Genomic DNA, 27,685 nt, shown 5'->3' with positions numbered 1-27,685 from the left:
GGCTGAGTCGCCCAGGACGGGTTAAAATAATCCTCACTGGTGGTGTTGGCCGTGAGCGGGAATCGAACTCGGGTCGCCGGGTTCGTAGCGTAGTGCTAACCGCTGCAATACCGCTCCCCACACACGCACACACACGTGTGAGTGAGTGTGCATACACACGCGTAAGTGTGTGTGTATGCGAGCGAAGCGCGTACGTGCGTGTGTGAGCGTAGAGGAGAGTGTGAGCGAGGCCTGGGGTGACGTGAGCTCTGTGTGTGTAGCGGGTGTGTGTGAGCGTGGTGTGTGTAGCGTGGTGTGTGTGTAGCGTGGTGTGTGTGTGTGAGCGTGGTGCGTGTAGCGTGGTGTGTGTGAGCGTGATGTGTGTGTGTGAGCGTGGTGTGTGTATGTGTGTTAGTGTAGCGTGATGTGTGTGTGAGTTGGTGCGTGTGAGTGTAGCGTGATGTGTGTGTGAGTGTAGCGTGGTGCGTGTGTGTGTAGCGTGGTGTGTGTGAGTGTAGCGTGGCGTGGTGTGTGTATGTGTGTGAGTGCGGTGTGTGTGTGACTGTAGCGTGGTGTGTGTGTGTATGTGTGGTGTGTGTGTGTGGATGTGTGTGTGTGTAGCGTGCTGTGTGTGTGTGAGCGTGAGTGTGTGTGTGAGTGTAGCGTGGCGTGTGTGTGTGAGTGTAGCGTGGCGTGTGTGTGTGGTGTGTGTGAGTATCACCTGCTGTGGCGTGCTGGAGGCTGACCCCTGACGCGACGTGAGCTCTGTGTGTATGTGTGTGTGTAGCGTAGTGTGTGTGTGTGTGTGTGAGCTCTGTGTGTATGTGTGTGTGTATGTGGTGTGTGTGTGAGTATCACCTGCTGCGGCGTGCTGGAGGCTGACCCCTGACGTGACGTGAGCTCCGCGGGGATGGGGAGGCTCCACGCCTCCTCGATGCTGGGCAGCATCTTGGGCTTGCTGGCGAGCACGCCGGGGGGCAGGCTGCACAGCTGGCTCTGCGGGAGGGAGGGGGGGCGCACGTGTAGAGGTGTTACGGGAGGGCGAACAAACACACCAGGGGTGGTTGTGCCCGCACGCGGAAGGATGCTTACATCCACGTCTGCATCGTTTAGCCTGGGGGGCTGTAACGGCGCTGGGATCCCCCACGGCCCCACCCCTCGGTGGGGGAGTTGCTATATAAGGCGGTGAGCCGGTGGGCTCGGGGTTCAGTGTTTTAGCTTAAACCAGTGAAGAAGGAAGACCGGCTAGATAGGCCCTGGGACTCTCCTGGATCGCTGTCCTTCTCAGGACCGATCAGGGCAAGCCAGTGGCGTGGCCCCGAGAGCCCAGAGCCCGATGCTCTTGTAAGAGCCGGTCTGGTGACTCTGCCGTGATCCTAGCTTGGCCAGAGCTGGATCAGCTAGCCTCCCCTAGCTCTCGAGTGGAGGACCTGGGAGTAGGCTAGCCGGGTTAGAGACAGTGGGATCTCCCTGTTAGACGGGTGAAGGGGCCGGTCTGGTGACTCAGGGTGCCGTGATCCCAGCTTGGCCAGAGCTGGATCAGCTAGCCTCCCCTAGCTCCGTAGTGGAGGACCTGGGAGTAGCTATCCGGGATAGAGATAGTGGGATCTCCCTGTTAGACGGGTGAAGGGGCCGATACCCCTTCGAGTGTTGTATACCTTGGCCTGTATAGAGTGGAACGTTTAATAAAGAAGTGTGCCTCCGACTACGTCGTCCAAGTCTCTTTAAACCTACTACACACGCACATGTATACACACAGACGCACGCAGACACATGCACGCACACGCAGATGCATACACAGACACACTCCCAGATGTATATACACACAGACGCACACAGACGCACACAGACACATGCACGCACGCACACAGACACACGAAGATATATACACACAGACGCATGCATGCAGACACACACGCAGATGTATACACACCGACCCACACAGACACATGCACGCACACACACATGCAGATGTATACACACGGACACACGCACACGCAGATGTATACACACAGACGCACACGCAGATGTATACACACAGACGCACACGCAGATGTATACACACAGACGCACACGCAGATGTATACACACAGACGCACACGCAGATGTATACACACAGACGCACACGCAGATGTATACACACGGACGCACACGCAGATGTATACACACGGACGCACACAGACACATGCACACACGCAGATGTATACACACAGACGCATGCATGCAGACACACACGCAGATGTACAGACACATGCACACACACACAGATGTATACACACAGACACACACGAAGATGTATACACACAGACGCACGCACAGACGTACACACACGGATGTATACACACACACAGACACATGTATACACACAAAAACATGCACATACGTTTACACTCTCCCCCCCCACTTCCCCCCCTCTCTATCTCCCCCCCCCCCACTTTCCCCCTGTACCCCCCCCTCTCCCCCCCCACTCCCCCCCTATCTACCTCCCCACTCTCTCCCCCCTCTCCATCTCCACCCCAACTCCCCTCCCCCGCCCCCACTCTCTCTCCCCCCCCACTTTCCCCCTCTCCCACCCTCTCTCACTCCCCCACTCCCCCCCCACTCTCCCCTTACATACCCCCCCACTCCCCCCCCCTCTCTCCCCCCCCCCCGCCCCCACACCTGCAGGTGTTTGATGCGCTGTCCGAGGGCGCCCCCGTCCGTGCAGGCCTTGCTCTTGGCGGCGTTGCAGTAGCACTTGAGGGCGTCGTGCGGCTGGCTGCACGACTCGTACAGGATGCCCAGGTCCGTCCAGGCCGCCGCGTGCCCGTGGTCCAGTTGCACGGCGCAGATGTACGCCTGCAGCGCGTCCATCGGCTGGTTCTGCTGCTGGTACAGCACCCTGCGGCGCACGCAAGCGCGAGTGTGTGTGAGCACGGCGAGTGTGTGTGTAGCGTGTGTGTAGCGTGTGTGTGTGAGCGTAGTGAGTGTGTGTGTAGCGTGTGTGTGTGTGTAGCGTGTGTGTGTGTGTGAGCGTAGTGAGTGTGTGTGTAGCGTGTGTGTGTAGTGTGTGTGAGCACGGCGAGTGTGTGTGTGTAGCGTGTGTAGCGTGTGTGTGTGTGTGAGCGTAGTGAGTGTGTGTGTAGCGTGTGTGTGTGTAGTGTGTGTGAGCACGGCGAGTGTGTGTGTAGCCTGTGTGTGTAGCGTGTGTGTGTGTGTGAGCGTAGTGAGTGTGTGTGTAGCGTGTGTGAGCACGGCGAGTGTGTGTGTAGCGTGTGTGTGTGTGTGAGCACGGCGAGTGTGTGTGTAGCGTGTGTGTGTGTAGTGTGTGTGAGCACGGCGAGTGTGTGTGTGTGAGCACGGCGAGTGTGTGTTGTGTGTGTAGTGTGTGTGTGTGAGCACGGCGAGTGTGTGTGTAGCGTGTGTGTGTGTGTGAGCGTAGTGAGTGTGTGTGTAGCGTGTGTGTGTAGCGTGTGTGTGTGTGAGCACGGCGAGTGTGTGTTGTGTGTGTAGTGTGTGTGTGTGAGCACGGCGAGTGTGTGTGTAGCGTGTGTGTGTAGCGTGTGTGTGTGAGCACGGCGAGTGCGTGTGTGTGTGTAGCGTGTGTGTGTGCGAGCACGGCGAGTGTGTGTGTAGCGTGTGTGTGTGTGAGCGTAGTGAGTGTGTGTGTGTAGCGTGTGTGTGTGTGAGCACGGCGAGTGCGTGTGTGTGTAGTGTGTGTGTGTGTGAGCACGGCGAGTGCGTGTGTGTGTAGTGTGTGTGTGTGTCTGAGCACGGCGAGTGTGTGTGTGTGTGAGGGTAGCGAGTGTGTGTGAGCACGGTGAGTGTGTGTGTGTGTGAGCGTAGTGTGTGCGTGTCGCATGTGTGTGTGAGCACGGCGAGTGCGTGTGTGTGTAGTGTGTGTGTGTGTGAGCACGGCGAGTGCGTGTGTGTGTAGTGTGTGTGTGTGTCTGAGCACGGCGAGTGTGTGTGTGTGTGAGGGTAGCGAGTGTGTGTGAGCACGGTGAGTGTGTGTGTGTGTGAGCGTAGTGTGTGCGTGTCGCATGTGTGTGTGAGGGTAGCAAATGTGTGTGTGAGCACGGCGAGTGTGTGTGTGTGAGCGTAGTGAGTGTGTGTGAGCGTATTGTGTGCGTGTGAGTGTAGCGAGTGTGCGTGTGAGCGTAGCACACTCACCCACCCTCTCTCTCTCACCCACTCACTCTCACCCACCCACCCACTGTCACCCACGCCCACTCACCCACACAGTCACCCACCCACTCTCACCCACCCACACTCACCCACCCACGCACTCTCACCCACCCACACACACCCACGCCCACTCACCCGATGGAACACCATGTGTCAGCGCTTGCCTCCGACTTGTCTATCGACTGGCGGTACGACACAAACGCATCGTGCACCTTGCCAATACTGGAGAAGCACCTGGAAGGGAGGGAGAGAGGTTGGGGGGGGGGGGGGGGGTGAGAGAGGGTGAGTGGGGGGGTTGGTGGCGAGGGCGTCAGTGTGGCTAGGAGATGTTGACTACCTCGCCTGGTATACAGGAGGTCGTGGGTTCGATCCCGACCCTGACGATGCCTGCTGCTGCTGTATATTTGGAGTTTGCGTCTCTCTCAGCATCATCACGGTGGCTGGGAGATGTTAACTACCTCGCCTGGTATACAGGAGGTCGTGGGTTCGATCCCGACCCTGACGATGCCTGCTGCTGCTGTATATTTGGAGTTTGCGTCTCTCTCAGCATCATCACGGTGGCTAGGAGATGTTGACTACCTCGCCTGGTATACAGGAGGTCGTGGGTTCGATCCCGACCCTGACGATGCCTGCTGCTGCTGTATATTTGGAGTTTGCGTCTCTCTCTCCCCGTGGTCACCGCGTGGATTTGTCTCCGGCTCCTCCGGTTTTTTCCCTCCACATACCCATAGACTCACTCACTCTGTAGAACAGGGGGAGATCACACAAACTCCACTCACTAACTCTGTAGAACAGGGAGAGATCACACAAACTCCACTCACTCACTCTGTAGAACAGGGAGAGATCATACAAACTCCACTCACTCACTCTGTAGAACAGGGAGAGATCACACAAACTCCACTCACTCACTCTGTAGAACAGGGAGAGATCATACAAACTCCACTCACTCTGTAGAACAGGGAGAGATCATACAAACTCCCCTCACTCTGTAGAACAGGGAGAGATCATACAAACTCCACTCACTCACTCTGTAGAACAGGGAGAGATCATACAAACTCCACTCACTAACTCTGTAGAACAGGGAGAGATCACACAAACTCCACTCACTCACTCTGTAGAACAGGGAGAGATCATACAAACTCCACTCACTCACTCTGTAGAACAGGGAGAGATCACACAAACTCCACTCACTCACTCTGTAGAACAGGGAGAGATCATACAAACTCCACTCACTCACTCTGTAGAACAGGGAGAGATCATACAAACTCCACTCACTCACTCTGTAGAACAGGGAGAGATCATACAAACTCCACTCACTCACTCTGTAGAACAGGGAGAGATCACACAAACTCCACTCACTCACTCTGTAGAACAGGGAGAGATCATACAAACTCCACTCACTCTGTAGAACAGGGAGAGATCATACAAACTCCCCTCACTCTGTAGAACAGGGAGAGATCATACAAACTCCACTCACTCACTCTGTAGAACAGGGAGAGATCATACAAACTCCACTCACTCACTCTGTAGAACAGGGAGAGATCACACAAACTCCACTCACTCACTCTGTAGAACAGGGAGAGATCATACAAACTCCCCTCACTCACTCTGTAGAACAGGGGGAGATCATACAAACTCCACTCACTCACTCTGTAGAACAGGGGGAGATCACACAAACTCCCCTCACTCTGTAGAACAGGGGGAGATCATACAAACTCCACTCACTCACTCTGTAGAACAGGGAGAGATCATACAAACTCCCCTCACTCACTCTGTAGAACAGGGAGAGATCATACAAACTCCACTCACTCACTCTGTAGAGCAGGGAGAGATCATACAAACTCCCCTCACTCACTCACTCTGTAGAACAGGGAGAGATCATACAAACTCCACTCACTCACTCTGTAGAACAGGGAGAGATCACACAAACTCCACTCACTCACTCTGTAGAACAGGGAGAGATCATACAAACTCCCCTCACTCACTCTGTAGAACAGGGGGAGATCATACAAACTCCACTCACTCACTCTGTAGAACAGGGAGAGATCATACAAACTCCCCTCACTCACTCTGTAGAACAGGGGGAGATCATACAAACTCCCCTCACTCACTCTGTAGAACAGGGAGAGATCATACAATCTCCACTCACTCACTCTGTAGAGCAGGGAGAGATCATACAAACTCCCCTCACTCACTCTGTAGAACAGGGAGAGATCATACAAACTCCACTCACTCACTCTGTAGAACAGGGAGAGATCACACAAACTCCACTCACTCACTCTGTAGAACAGGGAGAGATCATACAATCTCCACTCACTCACTCTGTAGAACAGGGAGAGATCATACAAACTCCCCTCACTCACTCTGTAGAACAGGGAGAGATCATACAATCTCCACTCACTCACTCTGTAGAACAGGGAGAGATCATACAAACTCCACTCACTCACTCTGTAGAACAGGGAGAGATCATACAAACTCCACTCACTTACTCTGTAGAACAGGGAGAGATCATACAAACTCCACTCACTCACTCTGTAGAACAGGGGGAGATCATACAAACTCCACTCACTCTCACTCTGTAGTACAGGGGGAGATCATACAAACTCCATTCACTCACTCTGTAGAACAGGGGGAGATCATACAAACTCCACTCTGTAGTACAGGGGGAGATCACACAAACTCCACTCCACTCTGTAGAACAGGGGGAGATCATACACACTCCAGTCACTCTTACTCTGTAGAACAGGGGGAGATCATACAAACTCCACTCCGTAGAACAGGGGGAGATCATACAAACTCTACTCACTCACTCTGTAGTACAGGGGGAGATCATACAAACTCCACTCACTCACTCTGTAGAACAGGGGGCGATCACACAAACTCCACTCCACTCTGTAGAACAGGGGGAGATCACACAAACTCCACTCTGTAGAACAGGGGGAGATCACACAAACTCCACTCACCCACTCACCCCGCCAGCCACTGGAAGACGCTACACACACACAAACCACACCACGTACCTGCCCAGGTAGTACCAGGACTGGCCTGAGTTGGGGTCGACTTCCAGCGACTTCTGCAGGCACTGGATAGCGCAGGACTCGCGCTGAGATTTCTCTCCCAGCTGCTCGGCTGTGTGATGCATCCAGCCTGGGCACCACCAACATCACCACCAACATCACCACATCATCATCAACAACATCACATCATCATCGAGCGTGAGTAAGTGAGTGTGCGAGTCAGTGTGAGCGAGTGAGTCAGCGAGTGTGTGAGCGAGCGTGTGTGAGCGAGCGTGCGTGAGTGAGCGAGTGTGAGTGAGTGAGCGAGCGTGTGTGAGCGAGTGTGAGCGAGCGAGTGCGAGCAAGTGCGAGTGAGTGAGAGTGAGCGTGAGTGAGTGTGAGTGAGCGAGCGTGAGTGTAAGTGAGTGTGAGTGAGCGAGTGTGAGCGAGTGAGTGTGAGCGAGAGTGACTGAGTGTGAGCGAGTGTGAGTGAACGAGTGAGTGAGCGCCTCTGACCCAGTTACCGTAGTGCGCTTGCCTTGACCGTGGCTGGGAGGTTGTGAGTGAGTGTGAGTGAGTGAGCGAGTGTGAGTGAGTGAGTGAGCGAGTGTGAGTGAGTGAGCGAGTGTAAGCGAGTGTGAGTGAGTGAGCGAGTGAGTGTGAGCGAGTGAGCGAGTGAGTGTGAGCGAGAGCGAGCGAGTGTGAGCGAGTGTGAGCGAGTGAGTGAGCGCCTCTGACCCAGTTGCCGTAGTGCGCTTGCCTTGACCGTGGCTGGGAGGTTGTCCGTCTGCAGGAGGTGCTCATACGCCTCCTTGGCTGCACGGTACTTGTGCTGCTCATGCAGGGGGGGGGGGGGGGGACACGGAGTGGGGGGGGGGGGGGGCACGGGGTGGGGGGGGGTGAGACGGGGGGGGACACGGGGGGGTGAGACGGGGGGTGAGACGGGGTGGTGAGGGAGGTAAACACGGGGGGGGTAAACACGGAGGAATCGGCACCGATCAACGCGGCTCCCTCCCCACGTCGTCTTCTAAAGGCAGCCGGGTCCCCAGCAGGGGGCAGCAGCAGTAGCAGCAGCAGTAGCAGCAGCAGCAGCAACGGCAGCAGCAGCAGTAGCAGCAGTAGCGGCAGCAGCAGCAGCAGCAGTGGCAGCAGCAGCAGCGGCAGCAGCGGCAGCAGCAGCAGTAGCAGCAGCGGCAGCAGCGGCAGCAGCAGTGGCAGCAGTAGCGGCAGCAGCGGCAGTGGCAGCGGGTGGTGGTGGTGGTGCCCGTTGCGTGCGGCACGGTGACGCACGGGGGACGGGGCAGTGTGGGTGGTACCGCACCCTCACCAGGCAGGTGGAGAGAGAGGGAGCGAGGGAGAGCGAGTGAGAGAGCGAGGAAGCGAGAGAGGGAGAGGGAGCGAGCGAGGGAGGGAGAGCAAGGGAGAGAGAGCGAGAGCGCACGAGGCGGTCCGGATGACCCGGGTCAACGCGACCTGCCCAGCCAAGCAGCAGCAACAACAACAACAGCCCCCACCCACCACCACCACAGCCCCCACCACCACCACCGCCACCAACACCGCAGACCCCACCGCCCCCACCGCCACCACCACCACAACCACCACAGCCCACACCACCACCGCCGCCACCGCCGCCGCACAAACAACGCGAGGGCCCAGGGCCAAGCGGCACGCCACGCTGGGACGCACGCCAACACATCGACGATACAACAATAATAAAAATAATAACGCCGAGGCACAGAAACCCGCGTGGCCCACACGGGCCCACACTGGCCACACAGGGCCACAGAGGGCCATCATCATCATCACGGTGGCTAGGAGATGTCGACCACCTCGCCTGGTACACAGGAGGTCGTAGGTTCGATCCCGACCCCTGACGGCTGCTGCTGCTGTGTATTTAGAGTCTGCGTCTCTCTCATCATCATCATCATCACGGTGGCTAGGAGATGTCGACCACCTCGCCTGGTACACAGGAGGTCGTGGGTTCGATCCCGACCCCTGACGGCTGCTGCTGCTGTTGTGTATTTGGAGTTTGCGTGTCTCTCTCATCATCATCACGGTGGCTAGGAGATGTCGACCACCTCGCCTGGTACACAGGAGGTCGTGGGTTCGATCCCGACCCGACGGCTGCTGCTGCTGTATATTTAGAGTCTGCGTCTCTCTCATCATCATCATCATGGCTAGGAGATGTTGACTACCTCGCCTGGTACGCAGGAGGTCGTGGGTTCGATCCCGACCCCTGACAGCTGCTGCTGCTGCTGTGTATTTAGAGTCTGCGTCTCTCTCATCATCATCATCACGGTGGCTAGGAGATGTCGACCACCTCGCCTGGTACGCACGAGGTCGTGGGTTCGATCCCGACCCCTGACGGCTGCTGCTGCTGTATATTTGGAGTTTGCGTGTCTCTCTCATCATCATCACGGTGGCTAGGAGATGTCGACCACCTCGCCTGGTACACAGGAGGTCGTGGGTTCGATCCCGACCCGACGGCTGCTGCTGCTGTATATTTAGAGTCTGCGTCTCTTTCATCATCATCATCATCACGGTGGCTAGGAGATGTTGACTACCTCGCCTGGTACGCAGGAGGTCGTGGGTTCGATCCCGACCCCTGACAGCTGCTGCTGCTGCTGTGTATTTAGAGTCTGCGTCTCTCTCATCATCATCATCACGGTGGCTAGGAGATGTCGACCACCTCGCCTGGTACGCAGGAGGTCCTGGGTTCGATCCCGACCCCTGACGGCTGCTGCTGCTGCTGTATATTTGGAGTCTGCGTCTCTCTCCCCGTGGTCACTGCGTGGATTTTGTCTCCGGGTCCTCCGCTTCTTCCCTCCACGTTTAGAATCAACGTCGCTGTGCGTTGAAAGCATGTACGCGATGTTGACGATGATGATGATGATGAACAAGAACGACTACACAGCGGCTCAGCGGGGTCCTTACACCGCATGCCCAAAAAGATTTTGTTTCGGCCGGATCGAGGGGGCTAGACGGGCGCGGCACGGGCTAGAGAAGAGATGGAGTGATGTGGTACAGGAGGACGTGGAGCTGAGTGGACTTGCCGATGACTGGTACCAGCGGTGTCAAGATCGGCCTCAGTGGAGGAGGCTCGTGAAGGACGCTACTGGGCAGTTGGAGGCAGTCGCCCTCCAACAACAACGGAGGGCGGAGGAGCGACGCTCACAACAACGAGCGGAGCGCCGGGTGGCTAAAGCACAGCAAGTTGGCACAGTAGGGGGCACAGGTGGTGCATCAGCCAGTCATCTCGGTCAGTCGACCCGTGGCACCTGCTGGGTCTGCCCCGTGCAATCGCCCTCCAGCAACAACAACGGAGGGCGGAGGAGCGACGCTCACAACAACGAGCGGAGCGCCGGGTGGCTAAAATGCAGCGAGTTGGCACGGTGGGGGGTATCAGTCGGAACGTGTGCCGGTCATCTCAGTCAGGCGACCCGTGGCACCTGCTGGGTCTGTCCCGTGACCTCCTGCCAGCAGGGAGCCTTCCACACTTCACGTGGTAGCCTCAAAAGTGGTGCACCTAGCCTGGCACAGGCGAGCATTTGCTATTGGTGTGTGTGTGTGTCCGTGTTGGCACTGACCTGAATTTCATGTAAGTGAGCGATGTGGAAACGAACTGTGGGAGAGAACGAGATACAGAAGCATCAACGAGGCTCGGTGCTTTACCGCCACAACCACCACCACCACCACATGACAATCACCGCCACAACCACCACCACCACCTGGTAATCACCACCACCACCACATGGCAATCACCACCACCGCCACAACCACCACCACCACATGGCAATCACCACCACCACCACAACCACCACCACCACATGGCAATCACCGCCACAACCACCACCACCACCACATGGCAATCACCACCCAGACCACCACCACCAACAACAACCCATTGCTCTCACTCCAACTCCCACCATTATCACCATCATCATCATCACTGAATGTCACATCACTGCCGGGCACGGCCTCCCACCGTGGTGTGGGGGGGGCACGCGGGGGGTGGGTGGGTGGAGAGGGTGTGGGGTGGGTGGGTGGGGTGGGGGGTGGGGTGGTGGGGTGGGTGGGTGGGGTGGGGGTGGGGGGTGGGTGGGTGGGTGGGGTGGGGGGTGGGTGGGTGGGTGGGGTGGGGGGTGGGTGGGTGGGGTGGGGGGTGGGTGGGTGGGTGGGGGGTGGGTGGGGGGTGGGTGGGGTGGGGGGTGGGTGGGGTGGGGGGTGGGTGGGTGGGTGGGGTGGGGGGTGGGTGGGGTGGGGGGTGGGTGGGGTGGGGGGTGGGTGGGGTGGGGGGTGAGCACTCACTCTCGGCTTTGGAGAGCGAGCACGGGCTGGAGTCGATGAGCGCCAGCTGGAAATGCTGCAACGGCAACGCGCAGACACACACACATACAGACACACACGTAGACATGCACACATTAGACACAGATCTACACGCGCGCAGACACATCAAGTGAACTCTGGTCAACACAGCAACACAGCAGCAGCGGCAGCAGCAGCAGCAGTGGCAGCAGCAGCAGCAGCGGCAGCAGCAGCGGCAGCGGCAGCAGCAGCAGCAGCAGCGGCAGCAGCGGCGCCTTCACACGCGCTTGCGCTCTCTTCCTTCCGACATGAGGAAGCCACTGGGAGATAATACCACCACCACCACCTGCAAATCTTCATCATCATCATCATCATCGAGATTGACAAACTCCTTTCTTTACAAACCGTGTTCACCTCTGATGAGCACGCTTGGCTACGTACGGTGCTAAAGAAGTGCAACATACACACAGACATTCATGGCTAGGAGATGTTAACTCCCTCGCCTGGTGTACAGGAGGTCGTGGGTTCGATCCCGACTCTTACGCCTGCCGTATGATTTGGAGTTTGCGTCTCTCTCATCATCATCATCACGGTGGCTAGGAGATGTAGACTACCTCGCCTGGTCTACGGGAGGTCGTGGGATCGATCCCTAACCCTGACGCCGGCTACTGCTGCTGCTGTGTATTTGGAGTCTGCATCTCTCATCATCATCTCGGTGGCTATGAGATGTTAACTCCCTCGCCCTGGTACGCAGGAGGTCGTGGGTTCGATCCCGACCCCCTGACGCCTGCTGCTGCTGCTGCTGTACATTTTGAATTTGCGCCCCTCTCTCTTTCACCGCGTTGGCGGGCATTTTTCTCCGGGTCTACCACGCATGGAATCTACGTGCGTTGAGTACTTGGGTCCCTGTGGCTCTATATGGTTCTGTACGGGTCTCTGTGGGTCTATACAAGTCTCTGCAGGTCTCTGTGAGTCTCTGTGGGTCTCTGTGAGTCTCTGTGAGTCTCTGCGGGTCTCTGCGAGTCTCTGTGGGTCTCTGTGAGTCTCTGCGAGTCTTTGCGGGTCTTTGCGGGTCTCTGTGGGTCTCTGTGGGTCTCTGTGGGTCTCTGCGGGTCTATACGAGTCTCTGTGGGTCTCTGTGGGTCTCTGTGGGTCTCTGTGGGTCTATACAAGTCTCTGCAGGTCTCTGTGAGTCTCTGTGGGTCTCTGTGGGTCTCTGCGGGTCTCTGCGGGTCTATACGAGTCTCTGCGGGTCTCTGCGGGTCTATACGAGTCTCTGGGTCTCTGTGGGTCCCTGTGGCTCTATATGGTTCTGTACGGGTCTCTGCGGGTCTCTGCGGGTCTTTGCGAGTCTCTGCGGGTCTCTGCGAGTCTCTGCGGGTCTCTGCGGGTCTCTGCGGGTCTCTGCGGGTCTCTGCGGGTCTCTGCGGGTCTCTGCGGGTCTCTGTGGGTCTATACGAGTCTCTGGGTCTATAGGAGTCTCTAGGAACATACAAAATGTTTGAGTATTTTGCCTGCTGCTGTACATTTCTACATCATGATGATGATGATGAGACACCACGTGGCTGAGCTGCTATCACTGGTGATGGCCAGGGGTGTAGCTGCTACACAGCAACTCAGCGGGGCCTTACACAGCTGCTGATAAATAACACAAACAGTGATGTAGTTTAGAGCTCCCGTGAGCGTCACAATGCATCTGTGGATCGCTACTCGGATATTGGAGTCGGCCTCTCTCGCCCTCCACCCTCTACCATCGTCCGTGTACAGCAGCCAAATATTCTGAAGGCAAAGCGACGTCGATTCTAAACGTGGAGAGGGAGGAAAAACCGGAAGACCCGGAGAAAAATCCACGCGACCACGGGGGCAGAGAGAGAGAGTGGAGAGACACGCGCAGACTCCGAAAAAACAGCAGGGATTCATCTTCTTGGTTCTTTCGGTAAAGTCACGTAGAAGGGAAGTAATAAAATAATAAAAATAAAACATAACAAAATAATTTTCACGACGTTTCGGCCACAACGCAAGCAGCCGTCCTCAGGTGAAGAACAGGTCTGTCGGAAAGACAGCGTCTGAATTGTTTTATTTTGTTTTATTTTTATTATTTTATTACTTCCATTCTACGTGACTTTACCGAAAGAACCAAGAAGATGAATCCCTGCAGTCACGAAAGCTTTAAATCGAAATATAATAATATAATTATATTATATTATTTTACTATTTTATTATATGATATTATTTGATTATATTATGTTAATATATTATATTATTTTATTATGTTTTCTTTTAATTACTTCATCATTTCCCTTCTACGTGACTTTACCGAAAGAACCAAGAAGATGAATCCCTGCAGTCACGAAAGCAGGCGTCAGGGGTCGGGATCGAACCCACGGAACCTCCCCGCACGCCGGGCGAGGGAGCCAACATCTCGAAGGGAGGACAGACCATCACGTGATCTTCGTCGTAGCGGCGGCTTACGGAAAATTATCATCCAACAGAGATGCTGGTCACTGCATCGCCACGCGGCACTTTCAGACACATTTCCACGGCCGTCTGGAACGCTCTCTTCCGATGCCACTTTTAAATCTTCATCATCATCATCTAGATTGACGAACTCATTTCTTTAGAACTGCTTCTTGTTGTTGTTGTGTTTAGTTTGTTGTCCTTCCACTGCCTCCCCCCCACACTTCTGATTAGCACGGGTGGGTGGCTACGTGCGGTGTTAAAAAAGTTCTACATGCAAATACACTCGCCCACCTACACACTAGCACCGCCTACACACGAGCCCACTACTCACCCACCCACACCCTACACAACTCGCCCATCTACTCCTTACACACTATCCCACCTACACCCTAACCCACCTACACACGAGCCCACTACTCACCCACCCACACCCTACACAACTCGCCCATCTACTCCTTACACACTATCCCACCTACACCCTAACCCACCTACACACGAGCCCACTACTCACCCACCCACACCCTACACAACTCGCCCATCTACTCCTTACACACTATCCCACCTACACCCTAACCCACCTACACACGAGCCCACTGACAGTGAATGATTCGAGGGAGAGAGACGCACAGGGAGAGAGGTGAGAGTGGGAAGAGGCAGGACGACTACAAGCCACAGAGTAGGGGACGGGGAGGGGAGGGAGAGGAGGAGGGGAGGAGGAGGGAGAGACGGGGAGGTAGGGGGAGTAAAAGCCACGGAGTGAGAAGGGGAGGGAGGGAGGGAGGGGGAGGAACTCCGCCATTGGCCCCAGGCGCCCCCTCACGTCCCGGCTTTAACCCCTTCAGCCACCACGGGGAGTGGGGGGGGGCACACGAACCCTGGACAACCGCAGCGTCACCACTCAACACCTGACACACTACACACTATACACTACACACTATACTACACCCTACACCTAACACTACACACTCTACACTACACACTACACATACTACACTACACCCAACACTACACTCTACACCTTAATCTACACACTACACCCTACACTACACACTACCCTACCCACTCACATTACACACGCTACACTACACCCTACACACACGGCTCTACACCGTACATGCACGCTGCACCCACTCCACACTACACACGGCACTCTACACCCACACGACACGCTCCCTCCACACCACACAGACACTACACCTGCCCTACACCCTACACCACTCACAACACTCCACCCCACCCAGCGCCCCAGCCCCACTCAACACACTGCACTCAACACACTGCACACACCCAATGCTCTAACAACCAACATCCCCGCCCGGCCAACACCCACTCGCACCTACAGCCCCACTCAACAACCACTAACACCCCTCACACCCCCGCACCCCAACCCTCGGCATCCACCCAACACCCGACACACACAGCCGGCACCACGTCACCCACCCGCCGACATGCGCACATCGCCCGAGCCAACAGCCTCACCACAGCCCACGTGGTCATCTACACCCTCTCAAACAACACCCTCACCACGACTCACGTGGTCATCTACACCCTCTCAAACAACACCCTCACCACGATTCACGTGGACATCTACACCCTCTCAAGCAACACCCTCACACACACACACACGTGGTCATCTACACCCTCTCAAACAACACCCTCACCACGACCCACGTGGACATCTACACCCTCTCAAGCAACACCCTCACCACGACTCACGTGGTCATCTACAGCCTCTCAAACAACACCCTCACACACGTGGTCATCTACACCCTCTCAAACAACACCCTCACACACACACGTGGTCATCTACACCCTCTCAAACAACACCCTCACACACACACACGTGGTCATCTACACCCTCTCAAGCAACACCCTCACACACACACACGTGGTCATCTACACCCTCTCAAACAACACCCTCACACACACACACGTGGTCATCTACACCCTCTCAAACAACACCCTCACACACACGTGGTCATCTACACCCTCTCAAACAACACCCTCACACACACACATGGTCATCTACACCCTCTCAAACAACACCCTCACACACACACACGTGGTCATCTACACCCTCTCAAACAACACCCTCACACACACGTGGTCATCTACACCCTCTCAAACAACAGCCTCACCACGACTCACGTGGTCATCTACACCCTCTCAAGCAACAGCCTCACCACGACACACGTGGTCATCTACACCCTCTCAAACAACACATTCACACACACACGTGGACATCTACACCCTCTCAAACAACACCCTCACCATGACACACGTGGACATCAACAATCTCTCAAGCAACAACCTCACCACGACACACGTGGTCATCTACACCCTCTCAAACAACACCCTCACACACACACGTGGACATCTACACCCTCTCAAACAACACCCTCACCACGACACACGTGGTCATCTACACCCTCTCAAACAACAGCCTCACCACGACTCACGTGGTCATCTACACCCTCTCAAACAACAGCCTCACCACGACTCACGTGGTCATCTACACCCTCTCAAACAACACTCTCACACACACACACGTGGTCATCTACACCCTCTCAAACAACACCCTCACCACGACCCACGTGGACATCTACACCCTCTCAAACAACACCCTCACACACACACGTGGTCATCTACACCCTCTCAAACAACACCCTCACCACGACCCACGTGGACATCTACACCCTCTCAAACAACACCCTCACCACGACACACGTGGACATCTACACCCTCTCAAACAGCCTCACCACGACTCACGTGGTCATCTACACCCTCTCAAACAACACCCTCACACACACGTGGTCATCTACACCCTCTCAAACAACACCCTCACCACGACACACGTGGACATCTACACCCTCTCAAACAACACCCTCACCACGACCCACGTGGTCATCTACACCCTCTCAAACAACACCCTCACCACGACCCACGTGGAGATCTACACCCTCTCAAACAACACCCTCACCACGACACACGTGGTCATCTACACCCTCTCAAACAACACCCTCACACACACACACACACGTGGTCATCTACACCCTCTCAAACAACAGCCTCACCACGACTCACGTGGTCATCTACACCCTCTCAAGCAACACCCTCACCACGACACACGTGGACATCTACACCCTCTCAAACAACACCCTCACCACGACCCACGTGGTCATCTACACCCTCTCAAACAACACCCTCACCACGACCCACGTGGACATCTACACCCTCTCAAGCAACACCCTCACCACGACCCACGTGGTCATCTACACCCTCTCAAACAACACCCTCACACACACACACACGTGGTCATCTACACCCTCTCAAACAACAGCCTCACCACGACTCACGTGGTCATCTACACCCTCTCAAGCAACAGCCTCACCACGACACACGTGGTAAACTACACCCTCTCAAGCAACACCCTCACCACGACTCACGTGGTCATCTACACCCTCTCAAACAACACCCTCACCACGACTTACGTGGTCATCTACACCCTCTCAAACAACACCCTCACCACGACACACGTGGTCATCTACACCCTCTCAAACAACACCCTCACCACGACTCACGTGGTCATCTACACCCTCTCAAACAACACCCTCACCACGACTCACGTGGTCATCTACACCCTCTCAAGCAACACCCTCACCACGACACACGTGGACATCTACACCCTCTCAAACAACACCCTCACCACGACACACGTGGTCATCTACACCCTCTCAAACAACACCCTCACCACGACACACGTGGTCATCTACACCCTCTCAAACAACACCCTCACCACGACTCACGTGGTCATCTACACCCTCTCAAACAACACCCTCACCACGACTCACGTGGTCATCTACACCCTCTCAAACAACACCCTCACCACGACTCACGTGGTCATCTACACCCTCTCAAACAACACCCTCACCACGACTCACGTGGTCATCTACACCCTCTCAAACAACAGCCTCACCACGACTCACGTGGTCAACTACACCCTCTCAAGCAACACCCTCACCACGACACACGTGGTCATCTACACCCTCTCAAGCAACACCCTCACCACGACACACGTGGACATCTACACCCTCTCAAACAACACCCTCACCACGACTCACGTGGTCATCTACACCCTCTCAAACAACACCCTCACCACGACACACGTGGTCATCTACACCCTCTCAAGCAACACCCTCACCACGACACACGTGGACATCTACACCCTCTCAAACAACACCCTCACCACGACTCACGTGGTCATCTACACCCTCTCAAACAACACCCTCACCACGACACACGTGGTCATCTACACCCTCTCAAGCAACAGCCTCGCACACACACACAGACATCGACACCCTCTCAAGCAACACCCTCGCACACACACACACAGAGCCCCGGCAACAGCGCGGCTCCAAGCTACACCCCAACTAGCTCATGAGCTCCGAACACCCTCGCGCTACGACGGGAAGCCGCGTGCGTGAGGAGACGTGGGGGGGGGGGGGGGGGGTGTTCCCGTGACCGTCGTGTCTTTGGGGCCTCCTTAACCCGGGGTCCCTGTGAGGAAGAAAGCTGCGTAGCTCACGGGATTCTCCCTGCAGCGTCAACAAACTCCCTCGTTCTCAAGCGCCGCTAGCAAGCAGCACCACGCCCGGCCGCCTTTGTCTCCCCAGTGGGCGATGTTTTAACGCGCCGCACCAGGTACTCGTTTGAGGCTGAGTCGACCTAGGGGAGGCCCAGGACCGGTTCAGATAATCGTCGCCGGTGTTGGCCGTGAGCGGGAATCGAACCCGGGTCGCCCGGTTCGTAGAGCGGCGTAGCGCGCTAACCGCTACAGCACACCATGACACACACAGTGACACAGTGACACACACAGTGACACACACACTGACACAGTGACACACAGTGACACACAGTAATCCAGCTGCTTCACATTACAAACAGAATAAGAAAAGGCTGAGCAGGCAGGGAGGGTGGCAAGGAGGGCGAGGGGGGGGAGAGTGTGAGGGGGGAGAGTGGGGGGGGGGGGGAGTGTGAGGGGGCGGGGAGAGTGAGGGGGGGGAGAGTGTGAGGGGGGGGAGAGTGTGAGGGGGGGGGGAGAGTGTGAGGGGGGGGGGAGAGTGGGGGGGGGGAGTGTGAGGGGGGGGGGAGAGTGAGGGGGGGGGGAGAGTGTGAGGGGGGAGAGTGTGAGGGGGGAGAGAGGGGGGGGGAGAGTGGGGGGGGGGGAGAGTGTGAGGGGGGAGAGAGGGGGGGGGAGAGTGGGGGGGGGGAGAGTGGGGGGGGGGGAGAGTGGGGGGGGGGGAGAGTGGGGGGGGGGGGAGAGTGGGGGGGGGGGGAGAGTGGGGGGGGGGGAGAGTGGGGGGGGGGAGAGTGGGGGGGGGGAGAGTGGGGGGGGGGGGGGGAGAGTGGGGGGGGGGGGAGAGTGGGGGGGGGGGGAGAGTGGGGGGGGGGGGAGAGTGGGGGGGGGGGAGAGTGGGCGGGGGGGGGAGAGTGGGGGGGGGGGAGAGTGGGGGGGGGAGGAGAGTGGGGGGGGGGGGGGAGAGTGGGGGAGGAGAGTGGGGGGGGGGGGGGAGAGTGGGGGGGGGGGGGGGAGAGTGGGCGGGGGGGGGGAGAGTGGGCGGGGGGGGGGGAGAGTGGGCGGGGGGGGGGGGAGAGTGGGCGGGGGGGGGAGAGTGGGCGGGGGGGGAGAGTGAGGGGAGAGAGTGAGGGGGGGGGAGAGGGGAGAGGGGGGGAGAGTGAGAATGGGGAGTGAGGGGGGGGGGGAGAGGGGGGAGAGTGAGGGGTGGGAGAGTGAGGGGGGGGGAGAGTGTGGGGTGGGGGTGGGAGAGTGAGGGGGGGGGAGGCTAAGAGTGCTGGGGGAGGAGAGGGAGGCAGCGATGATGGAGGGGGAGGGCTGGGGGAGGGAGGGAGGGAGAAATGCTAAACAGCAGACTTCCTAGAAAGCATCTGCAGAGGAAAAAAAAAGTGAGACGCACACACACGCAGTGCAAACACACACACAGGCAGGGCACACACAAACACGCACAATGTACACACGCAGTGCTCTGTGCGTGAGTTTGTGGGTCTCTTGTGTGATGAGTCTGTGGGTCTCTGTGTGATGAGTCTGTGGGTCTCTGTGTGGTGAGTCTGTGGGTCTCTGTGTGGTGAGTCTGTGGGTCTCTGTGTGGTGAGTCTGTGGGTCACTGTGTGGTGAATCTGTGGGTCTCTGTGTGGTGAGTCTGTGGGTCTCTGTGTGATGAGTCTGTGGGTCTCTCTGTGTGATGAGTCTATGGGTCTCTGTGTGATGAGTCTGTGGGTCTCTGTGATGAGTCTGTGGGTCTCTGTGTGATGAGTCTGTGGGTCTCTGTGTGATGAGTCTGTGGGTCTCTCTGTGTGATGAGTCTGTGGGTCTCTCTGTGTGATGAGTCTGTGGGTCTCTGTGTGTGATGAGTCTGTGGGTCTCTGTGTGATGAGTCTGTGGGTCTCTGTGTGATGAGTCTGTGGGTCTCTGTGTGGTGAGTCTGTGGGTCTCTGTGTGGTGAGTCTGTGGGTCTCTGTGTGGTGAGTCTATGGGTCTCTGTGTGGCGAGTCTATGGGTCTCTGTGTGATGAGTCTATGGGTCTCTGTGTGGTGAGTCTGTGGGTCTCTGTGTGGTGAGTCTATGGGTCTGTGTGGTGAGTCTATGGGTCTCTGTGTGGTGAGTCTATGGGTCTCTGTGTGGTGAGTCTATGGGTCTCTGTGTGGTGAGTCTATGGGTCTCTGTGTGGTGAGTCTATGGGTCTCTGTGTGGTGAGTCTATGGGTCTCTGTGTGGTGAGTCTATGGGTCTCTGTGTGGTGAGTCTATGGGTCTCTGTGTGGTGAGTCTATGGGTCTCTGTGTGGTGAGTCTATGGGTCTCTGTGTGGTGAGTCTGTGGGTCTCTGTGTGGCGAGTCTGTGGGTCTCACACCTTACGTAGCCAACCGCGCTCATCAACACAACAAGAATTTGACCTTTCACCTCATTTCCTGCCGTGCCCCAACCCCCCTGCCCCCCCCAGCCCCCTACCCCCCCTTGCCCCCCCCCCGACTCTCCCCGTGCCGCGTCACCCTCCGGCATTCCTCGTCGCCCTCTTCGGGTCTCCATGGGCTCTGACCTCCTCGTGACGCAAACTCCCACGGTGGTGGCGGTGGTGGTGGAGGTGGCGGTGGCGGTGGCGGCGGAGGTGGCGGCGGAGGTGGTGGCGGTGGTGGTGGCGGAGGTGGTGGCGGTGGTGGCGGTGGGGAAACGTCGCGAGTCTCTCTCCCTCCCCTCCATCCCCCCCACTCCGTCAACGCGAGTCACCTCCACACACACACACCCCCCCCACGACTACCTCCACCTCTACCACCACACCCCCCCAACCATTACCGCCACCACCTTCACCACCGCCACCTCCACCGCCGCCACCGCTACAACCTCCATCGCCGCCACCACCACAGCTACCGCAACCACCTCCACCACCACCACGACCTTTACCTCCACCACCGCTACCGCCACCACGACTACCCCCGCCACAACCACAACCCACAACCGCTGTGGTTGTGGTTGCCGGGTCCCAGAAGGGAGGCTGAGCCAGGCCTGAGCCAGGCCTGAGCCAGGCAGCGCCGGGTATCATAGAAGGAGCTGAGAGTGGGGAGAGCTCGTGGCTGCTGGTTCTTGGACTCGTCTCGTCTCACCGCCATCGTCACGAGACATTGTTTTGTCTCATCTCACCGCCATCGTCACTAGACATTGCACTCATCTCGTGTCATCCCACCGCCATCTTCGCTAGACATTGCACGGCCGGATGTTTGTTGTCCGTGTCGGTGGCCTCCGCCGGTGCGACACGTCGAGGGTCGAGTCTGGGCGAGGCGGGACGACCCGCGGGAGTCTACGGGGGACCTGTGCCGTGTCAAGCCGCCAATAAAGACGGTGTGCCTCACGGAAACCCTCGTCACGTGAAGGGTCTCTAGAGTTCATTCAGCTGGTCAGTGATCAAACAACAACAACTCAATCACCCACCCAACCACACTCACACCCCTTGTGAATGAGACCTCCTGTGCATATAAATAACATTCGTCGCTTTTGATTTATCTACCTGCTAACACGAATCAATCTGGTCAAACCCGACACACCCTCCCCCCCCATTAGGGTCGTGTTGTGAGTGTCGCCGTGAGTGTCGCCGTGAGTGTCGCCGTGAGTGTCGCCGTGAGTGTCGCCGTGAGTGGCGCCGTGAGTGTCGCCGTGAGTGTCGCCGTGAGTGGTGCCGTGAGTGGCGCCGTGAGTGGCGCCGTGAGTGGCGCCGTGAGCGTCGCCGTGAGCGTCGCCGTGAGCGTCGCCGTGAGCGTCGCCGTGAGCGTCGCCGTGAGCGTCGCCGTGAGCGTCGCCGTGAGCGGTGCCGTGAGCGTCGCCGTGAGCGTCGCCGTGAGCGTCGCCGTGAGCGTCGCCGTGAGCGTCGCCGTGAGCGTCGCCGTGAGTGGTGCCGTGAGCGTCGCCGTGAGCGTCGCCGTGAGCGGTGCCGTGAGTGTCGCCGTGAGCGTCGCCGTGAGCGTCGCCGTGAGCGTCGCCGTGAGCGTCGCCGTGAGCGTCGCCGTGAGCGGTGCCGTGAGCGGTGCCGTGAGCGTCGCCGTGAGCGGTGCCGTGAGCGGTGCCGTGAGCGGTGCCGTGGGCGGTGTAAAGATTCTACACACGGGCCTTGATTGTGCGGATTACACCCCAGCGCACAGAGACACCCCAGCGCACAGACACACCCCAGCGCACAAACAGCCTACAACACACAGACACACCCCAACGCACAGACAGCCTACAACACACAGACACACCCTGCAACACACAGACACACCCCAACGACAACTCCGCCACCACCACGGCGCTTGTGCCAGGCCAGGCCAGCCCCCCCCTTTGAGGCGACGTCAAGCGGCAAACGCCCGCTAGGCAGGAGGTCACAGGACAGACCCAGGGGCTAGACTGAGCAAGATGACACAGACACACCCTGCAACACACAGACACACCCTGCAACACACAGACACAGCCCGCAGCCCACAGACACACACACACAGACACACACACAACACACAGACATAGCCTGCAACACACAGACACACCCTGCAACACACAGACACACCCTGCAACACACAGATACACCCTGCAACACACAGACACACATAACACACAGACACACAAAGACACACCCTGCAACACAGACACACCCAGACACACACACAGACACACCCTGCAACACACAGACATACCCTGCAGCACACAGACACACCCTACAACACACAGATACACACATAACACAGACACACAAAGACACACCCTGCAACACAGACACACCCAGACACACACACAGATACACCCTGAAGCACACAGACACACCCTGCAGCACACAGACACCCTGCAGCACACAGACACAGCCTGCAACACACAGATACACCCTGCAACACACAGACACAGCCTGCAACACACATACACCCTGCAGCACACAGACACAGCCCGCAGCACACAGACACACACACAACACACAGAGACACCCTGCAGCACACAGACACACACACAACACACAGACACACACAACACACAGACACACACTACACACACACAGACACCCTGCAGCACACAGACACACACAGACACACCCTGCAACACACAGACAAACCCTACACACAGACACACACAACACACAGACACACCCTACAACACACAGACACACACACAATTGCACACACACATGTACACACACACAATTGCACACACACACACACATTCCACAAACACACACACAATTGCACAACACACACAATTGCACAAACACACACATACACACACACATGCACACACATACAAACACACAATTGCACACACATACACACACACAATTTCACACACATACGCACAATTTCACACACACACATATACACACAATTGCACATGCACACACACACAATTGCACACACACACACACAATTGCACATACACACACACAATTGCACACACATACACGCACACAATTGCACACACATACACACACAATGACACACAGATAACTGCAGGGTAGAGAGAGGGGGAAGAGAAGAAATAAAAAAGGCAAAGCAGAGCTGCAAAGGGGAGCCGTGCTATTGGCTGCTCGGCAGCCAATCGGGAGGAGGAGAGGCCCATCCGTCACTAAGGCACGCGTTCTGCCCGGCAACAGGGGCAGCTGCCTGCCCCACACACACACACGGGTCTCCTGCCCCACACACACACACGGGTCTCCTGCTACACACACACACACACACGGGTCTCCTGCTACACACACACACGGGTCTCCTGCCCCACACACACACACGGGTCTCCTGCTACACACACACACACGGGTCTCCTGCTACACACACACACGGGTCTCCTGCCCCACACACACACACGGGTCTCCTGCTACACACACACACGGGTCTCCTGCTACACACACACACGGGTCTCCTGCCCCACACACACACACGGGTCTCCTGCTACACACACACACGGGTCTCCTGCTACACACACACACGGGTCTCCTGCCCCACACACACACACACACGGGTCTCCTGCCCCACACACACGGGTCTCCTGCTCCACACACACACACACGGGTCTCCTGCACCACACACACACACACGGGTCTCCTGCACCACACACACACACACACGGGTCTCCTGCACCACACACACACACACACACGGGTCTCCTGCACCACACACACACACACGGGTCTCCTGCTACACACACACACACACGGGTCTCCTGCACCACACACACACACACGGGTCTCCTGCACCACACACACACACACGGGTCTCCTGCTACACACACACACACACACGGGTCTCCTGCACCACACACACACACGGGTCTCCTGCTACACACACACACACGGGTCTCCTGCTACACACACACACACGGGTCTCCTGCACCACACACACGGGTCTCCTGCACCACCCACACACACACGGGTCTCCTGCACCACACACACGGGTCTCCTGCACCACACACACACACACACGGGTCTCCTGCACCACACACACACACACGGGTCTCCTGCACCACACACACGGGTCTCCTGCTCCACACACACACACACGGGTCTCCTGCCACCACACACACACGGGTCTCCTGCACCACACACACACGGGTCTCCTGCACCACACACACACACGGGTCTCCTGCTCCACACACACACACGGGTCTCCTGCCACCACACACACACGGGTCTCCTGCTACACACACACACGGGTCTCCTGCACCACACACACACGGGTCTCCTGCTACACACACACACGGGTCTCCTGCACCACACACACGGGTCTCCTGCACCACACACACACACACACGGGTCTCCTGCCCCACACACACACACGGGTCTCCTGCTACACACACACACACGGGTCTCCTGCACCACACACACACACACACGGGTCTCCTGCACCACACACACACACACACGGGTCTCCTGCTACACACACACGAGTCTCCTGCACCACACACACACACGAGTCTCCTGCACCACACACACACACGGGTCTCCTGCTACACACACACACGGGTCTCCTGCTACACACACACACGAGTCTCCTGCACCACACACACACACGGGTCTCCTGCCCCACACACACACACGGGTCTCCTGCCCCACGAAGGGAGGGAGACAGATGGCTGCCGAGCCAAGGCCACTGAACCTCACAGGCAGCAGCTACTCCCCTGGGGGGGGACATTGCGGCGACAACAATGTGGTGTGTGTGGTGTGTGTGTGGTGTTGTGTGTGGTGTGTGCGCGGTGTGTGCTGTATGTGGTGTGTGTGTGCGGTGTGTGTGCGATTGGTGTGTGTGGTGTGTATGCGGTGCGTGTGGTGTGTGCTGTATGCAATGTGTGCATTGTGTGTGTGTGTGCAATGTATGCAGTGTGTGTGGTGTGTGTGCTGTGTGCAATGTATGCAGTGTGTGTGGTGTGTATGTGGTGTGTGTGCAATGTATGGTGTGTGCGATGTGCGTTGTGTGCGGTGTGCGGTGCGTGCGCGTACCTTGAGGCTGCTCTCGTAGTCGGTGTTGAGCTTGAACATCAAAGCGAGCCGCAGGTGGACCTCATTGGCGCGCCGGAAGCCCGGCTCGATGTAGAGCACCTCCTGGAAGGCCTTGGTGGCCCTGGGGGGACACGGGGGGGGGGGGACACGGGAGGGGGGGGGAGGCAGTGTCAGCGGGGGCCGGTTACAGGCTGGACGTCCGGGGTGGGAGATGGAGCCGATGTCTTGCAACGCGGATCCGACGCGGTGGTCGGAACGGAGCCGTCGGTACGGAACCGGCAACATTTAATGGAACTGCCTGAACGGTACGTTCAGAGTGGAACCTGCGGAACAGAATAGATCCAGTAGAACGGTACGTTCAGAGTGGAACCTGCGGAACAGAATAGATCCAGTAGAACGGAACGTTCAGAGTGGAACCAGCGGAACAGAATAGATCCTGCAGAACGGAACGTTCAGAGTGGAACCAGCGGAACAGAATAGATCCTGCAGAACGGAACGTTCAGAGTGGAACCAGCGGAACAGAATAGATCCTGCAGAACGGAACGTTCAGAGTGGAACCAGCGGAACAGAATAGATCCTGCAGAACGGAACGTTCAGAGTGGAACCAGCGGAACAGAATAGATCCTGCAGAACGGAACGTTCAGAGTGGAACCAGCGGAACAGAATAGATCCAGTAGAACGGAACGTTCAGAGTGGAACCAGCGGAACAGAATAGATCCTGCAGAACGGAACGTTCAGAGTGGAACCAGCGGAACAGAATAGATCCAGTAGAACGGAACGTTCAGAGTGGAACCAGCGGAACAGAATAGATCCTGCAGAACGGAATGTTCAGAGTGGAACCTGCGGAACAGAATAGATCCTGCAGAACGGAACATTCAGAGTGGAACCAGCGGAACAGAATAGATCCTGCAGAACGGAACGTTCAGAGTGGAACCAGCGGAACAGGACAGTGCACCATGATTTGCGACGCTCTTTGCGCAACGCTGTGAGAAAGAGCTTTACAGCTTGTCGGATTCCTCCAGTACAAATATTCCGCGTGTGACGTTCAAGTGTGTGACGCTCAAGTGTGTGACGTTCAAGTGTGTGACGCTCAAGTGTGTGACGATGTGTGACGCTCAAGGTGTGACACTGTGTGTGACACTGTGTGACACTGTGTGTGACACTGTGTGTGTGGCACTGTGTGTGACACTGTGTGTGTGGCACTGTGTGTGTGACACTGGGTGTGTGTGACACTGGGTGTGTGTGACGCTGGGTGTGTGACACTGTGTGTGACACTGGGTGTGTGTGACGCTGTGTGACACTGGGTGTGTGTGACACTGGGTGTGTGTGACGCTGTGTGTGTGTGACGCTGGGTGTGTGTGACACTGTGTGTGTGACACTGTGTGTGACACCGTGTGACACTGAGTGTGTGTGACACTGTGTGTGACGCTGTGTGTGACACTGTGTGTGACACCATGTGACACTGAGTGTGTGTGACACTGTGTGTGACACCATGTGACACTGAGTGTGTGTGACACTGTGTGTGACACTGTGCCAGTGACGCTGTGTGTGTGTGACACTGGGTGTGTGTGACACTGTGTGTGACACTGGGTGTGTGTGACAGTGCCAGTGACGCTGTGTGTGTGTGACACTGTGTGTGACACTGTGTGTGACACTGTGTGTGACGCTGTGTGTGACGCTGTGTGTGACGCTGTGTGTGACACTGTGTGTGACACTGTGTGTGACGCTGTGTGTGACACTGTGTGTGACGCTGTGTGTGACGCTGTGTG

At 57.1% G+C, this 27,685-nt stretch overlaps 1 protein-coding gene across 1 annotated transcript in view; it reads right to left on the bottom strand.

The window, feature by feature from the left end:
- Positions 1-26,309, bottom strand: part of LOC133360973 (lysine-specific demethylase 6A-like) — a 28,153-nt gene extending 1,844 nt beyond the window's left edge. Inside the window, exons 1-8 of the mRNA XM_061579857.1 lie at positions 25,917-26,309; positions 11,451-11,505; positions 10,730-10,764; positions 7,881-7,974; positions 7,167-7,293; positions 4,282-4,380; positions 2,641-2,860; positions 838-975 (exon numbers count right to left, since the gene is read on the bottom strand). Coding sequence (XP_061435841.1) covers positions 838-975; positions 2,641-2,860; positions 4,282-4,380; positions 7,167-7,293; positions 7,881-7,974; positions 10,730-10,764; positions 11,451-11,505; positions 25,917-26,201 — 1,053 coding nt within the window. The 5' untranslated portion in view covers positions 26,202-26,309. The remainder of the gene's footprint in view (positions 1-837; positions 976-2,640; positions 2,861-4,281; positions 4,381-7,166; positions 7,294-7,880; positions 7,975-10,729; positions 10,765-11,450; positions 11,506-25,916) is intronic.
- Positions 26,310-27,685: the final 1,376 nt, after the last annotated feature.

This window comes from Lethenteron reissneri, chromosome 70, assembly GCF_015708825.2.
Source record: "Lethenteron reissneri isolate LAM-NWPU_2019-01 chromosome 70, ASM1570882v1, whole genome shotgun sequence".
Lineage (NCBI taxonomy): Eukaryota > Metazoa > Chordata > Hyperoartia > Petromyzontiformes > Petromyzontidae > Lethenteron > Lethenteron reissneri.
The sequence above is the reverse complement of the archived record's forward strand: the minus strand, read 5'-3'. Positions and strand labels throughout refer to the sequence as shown.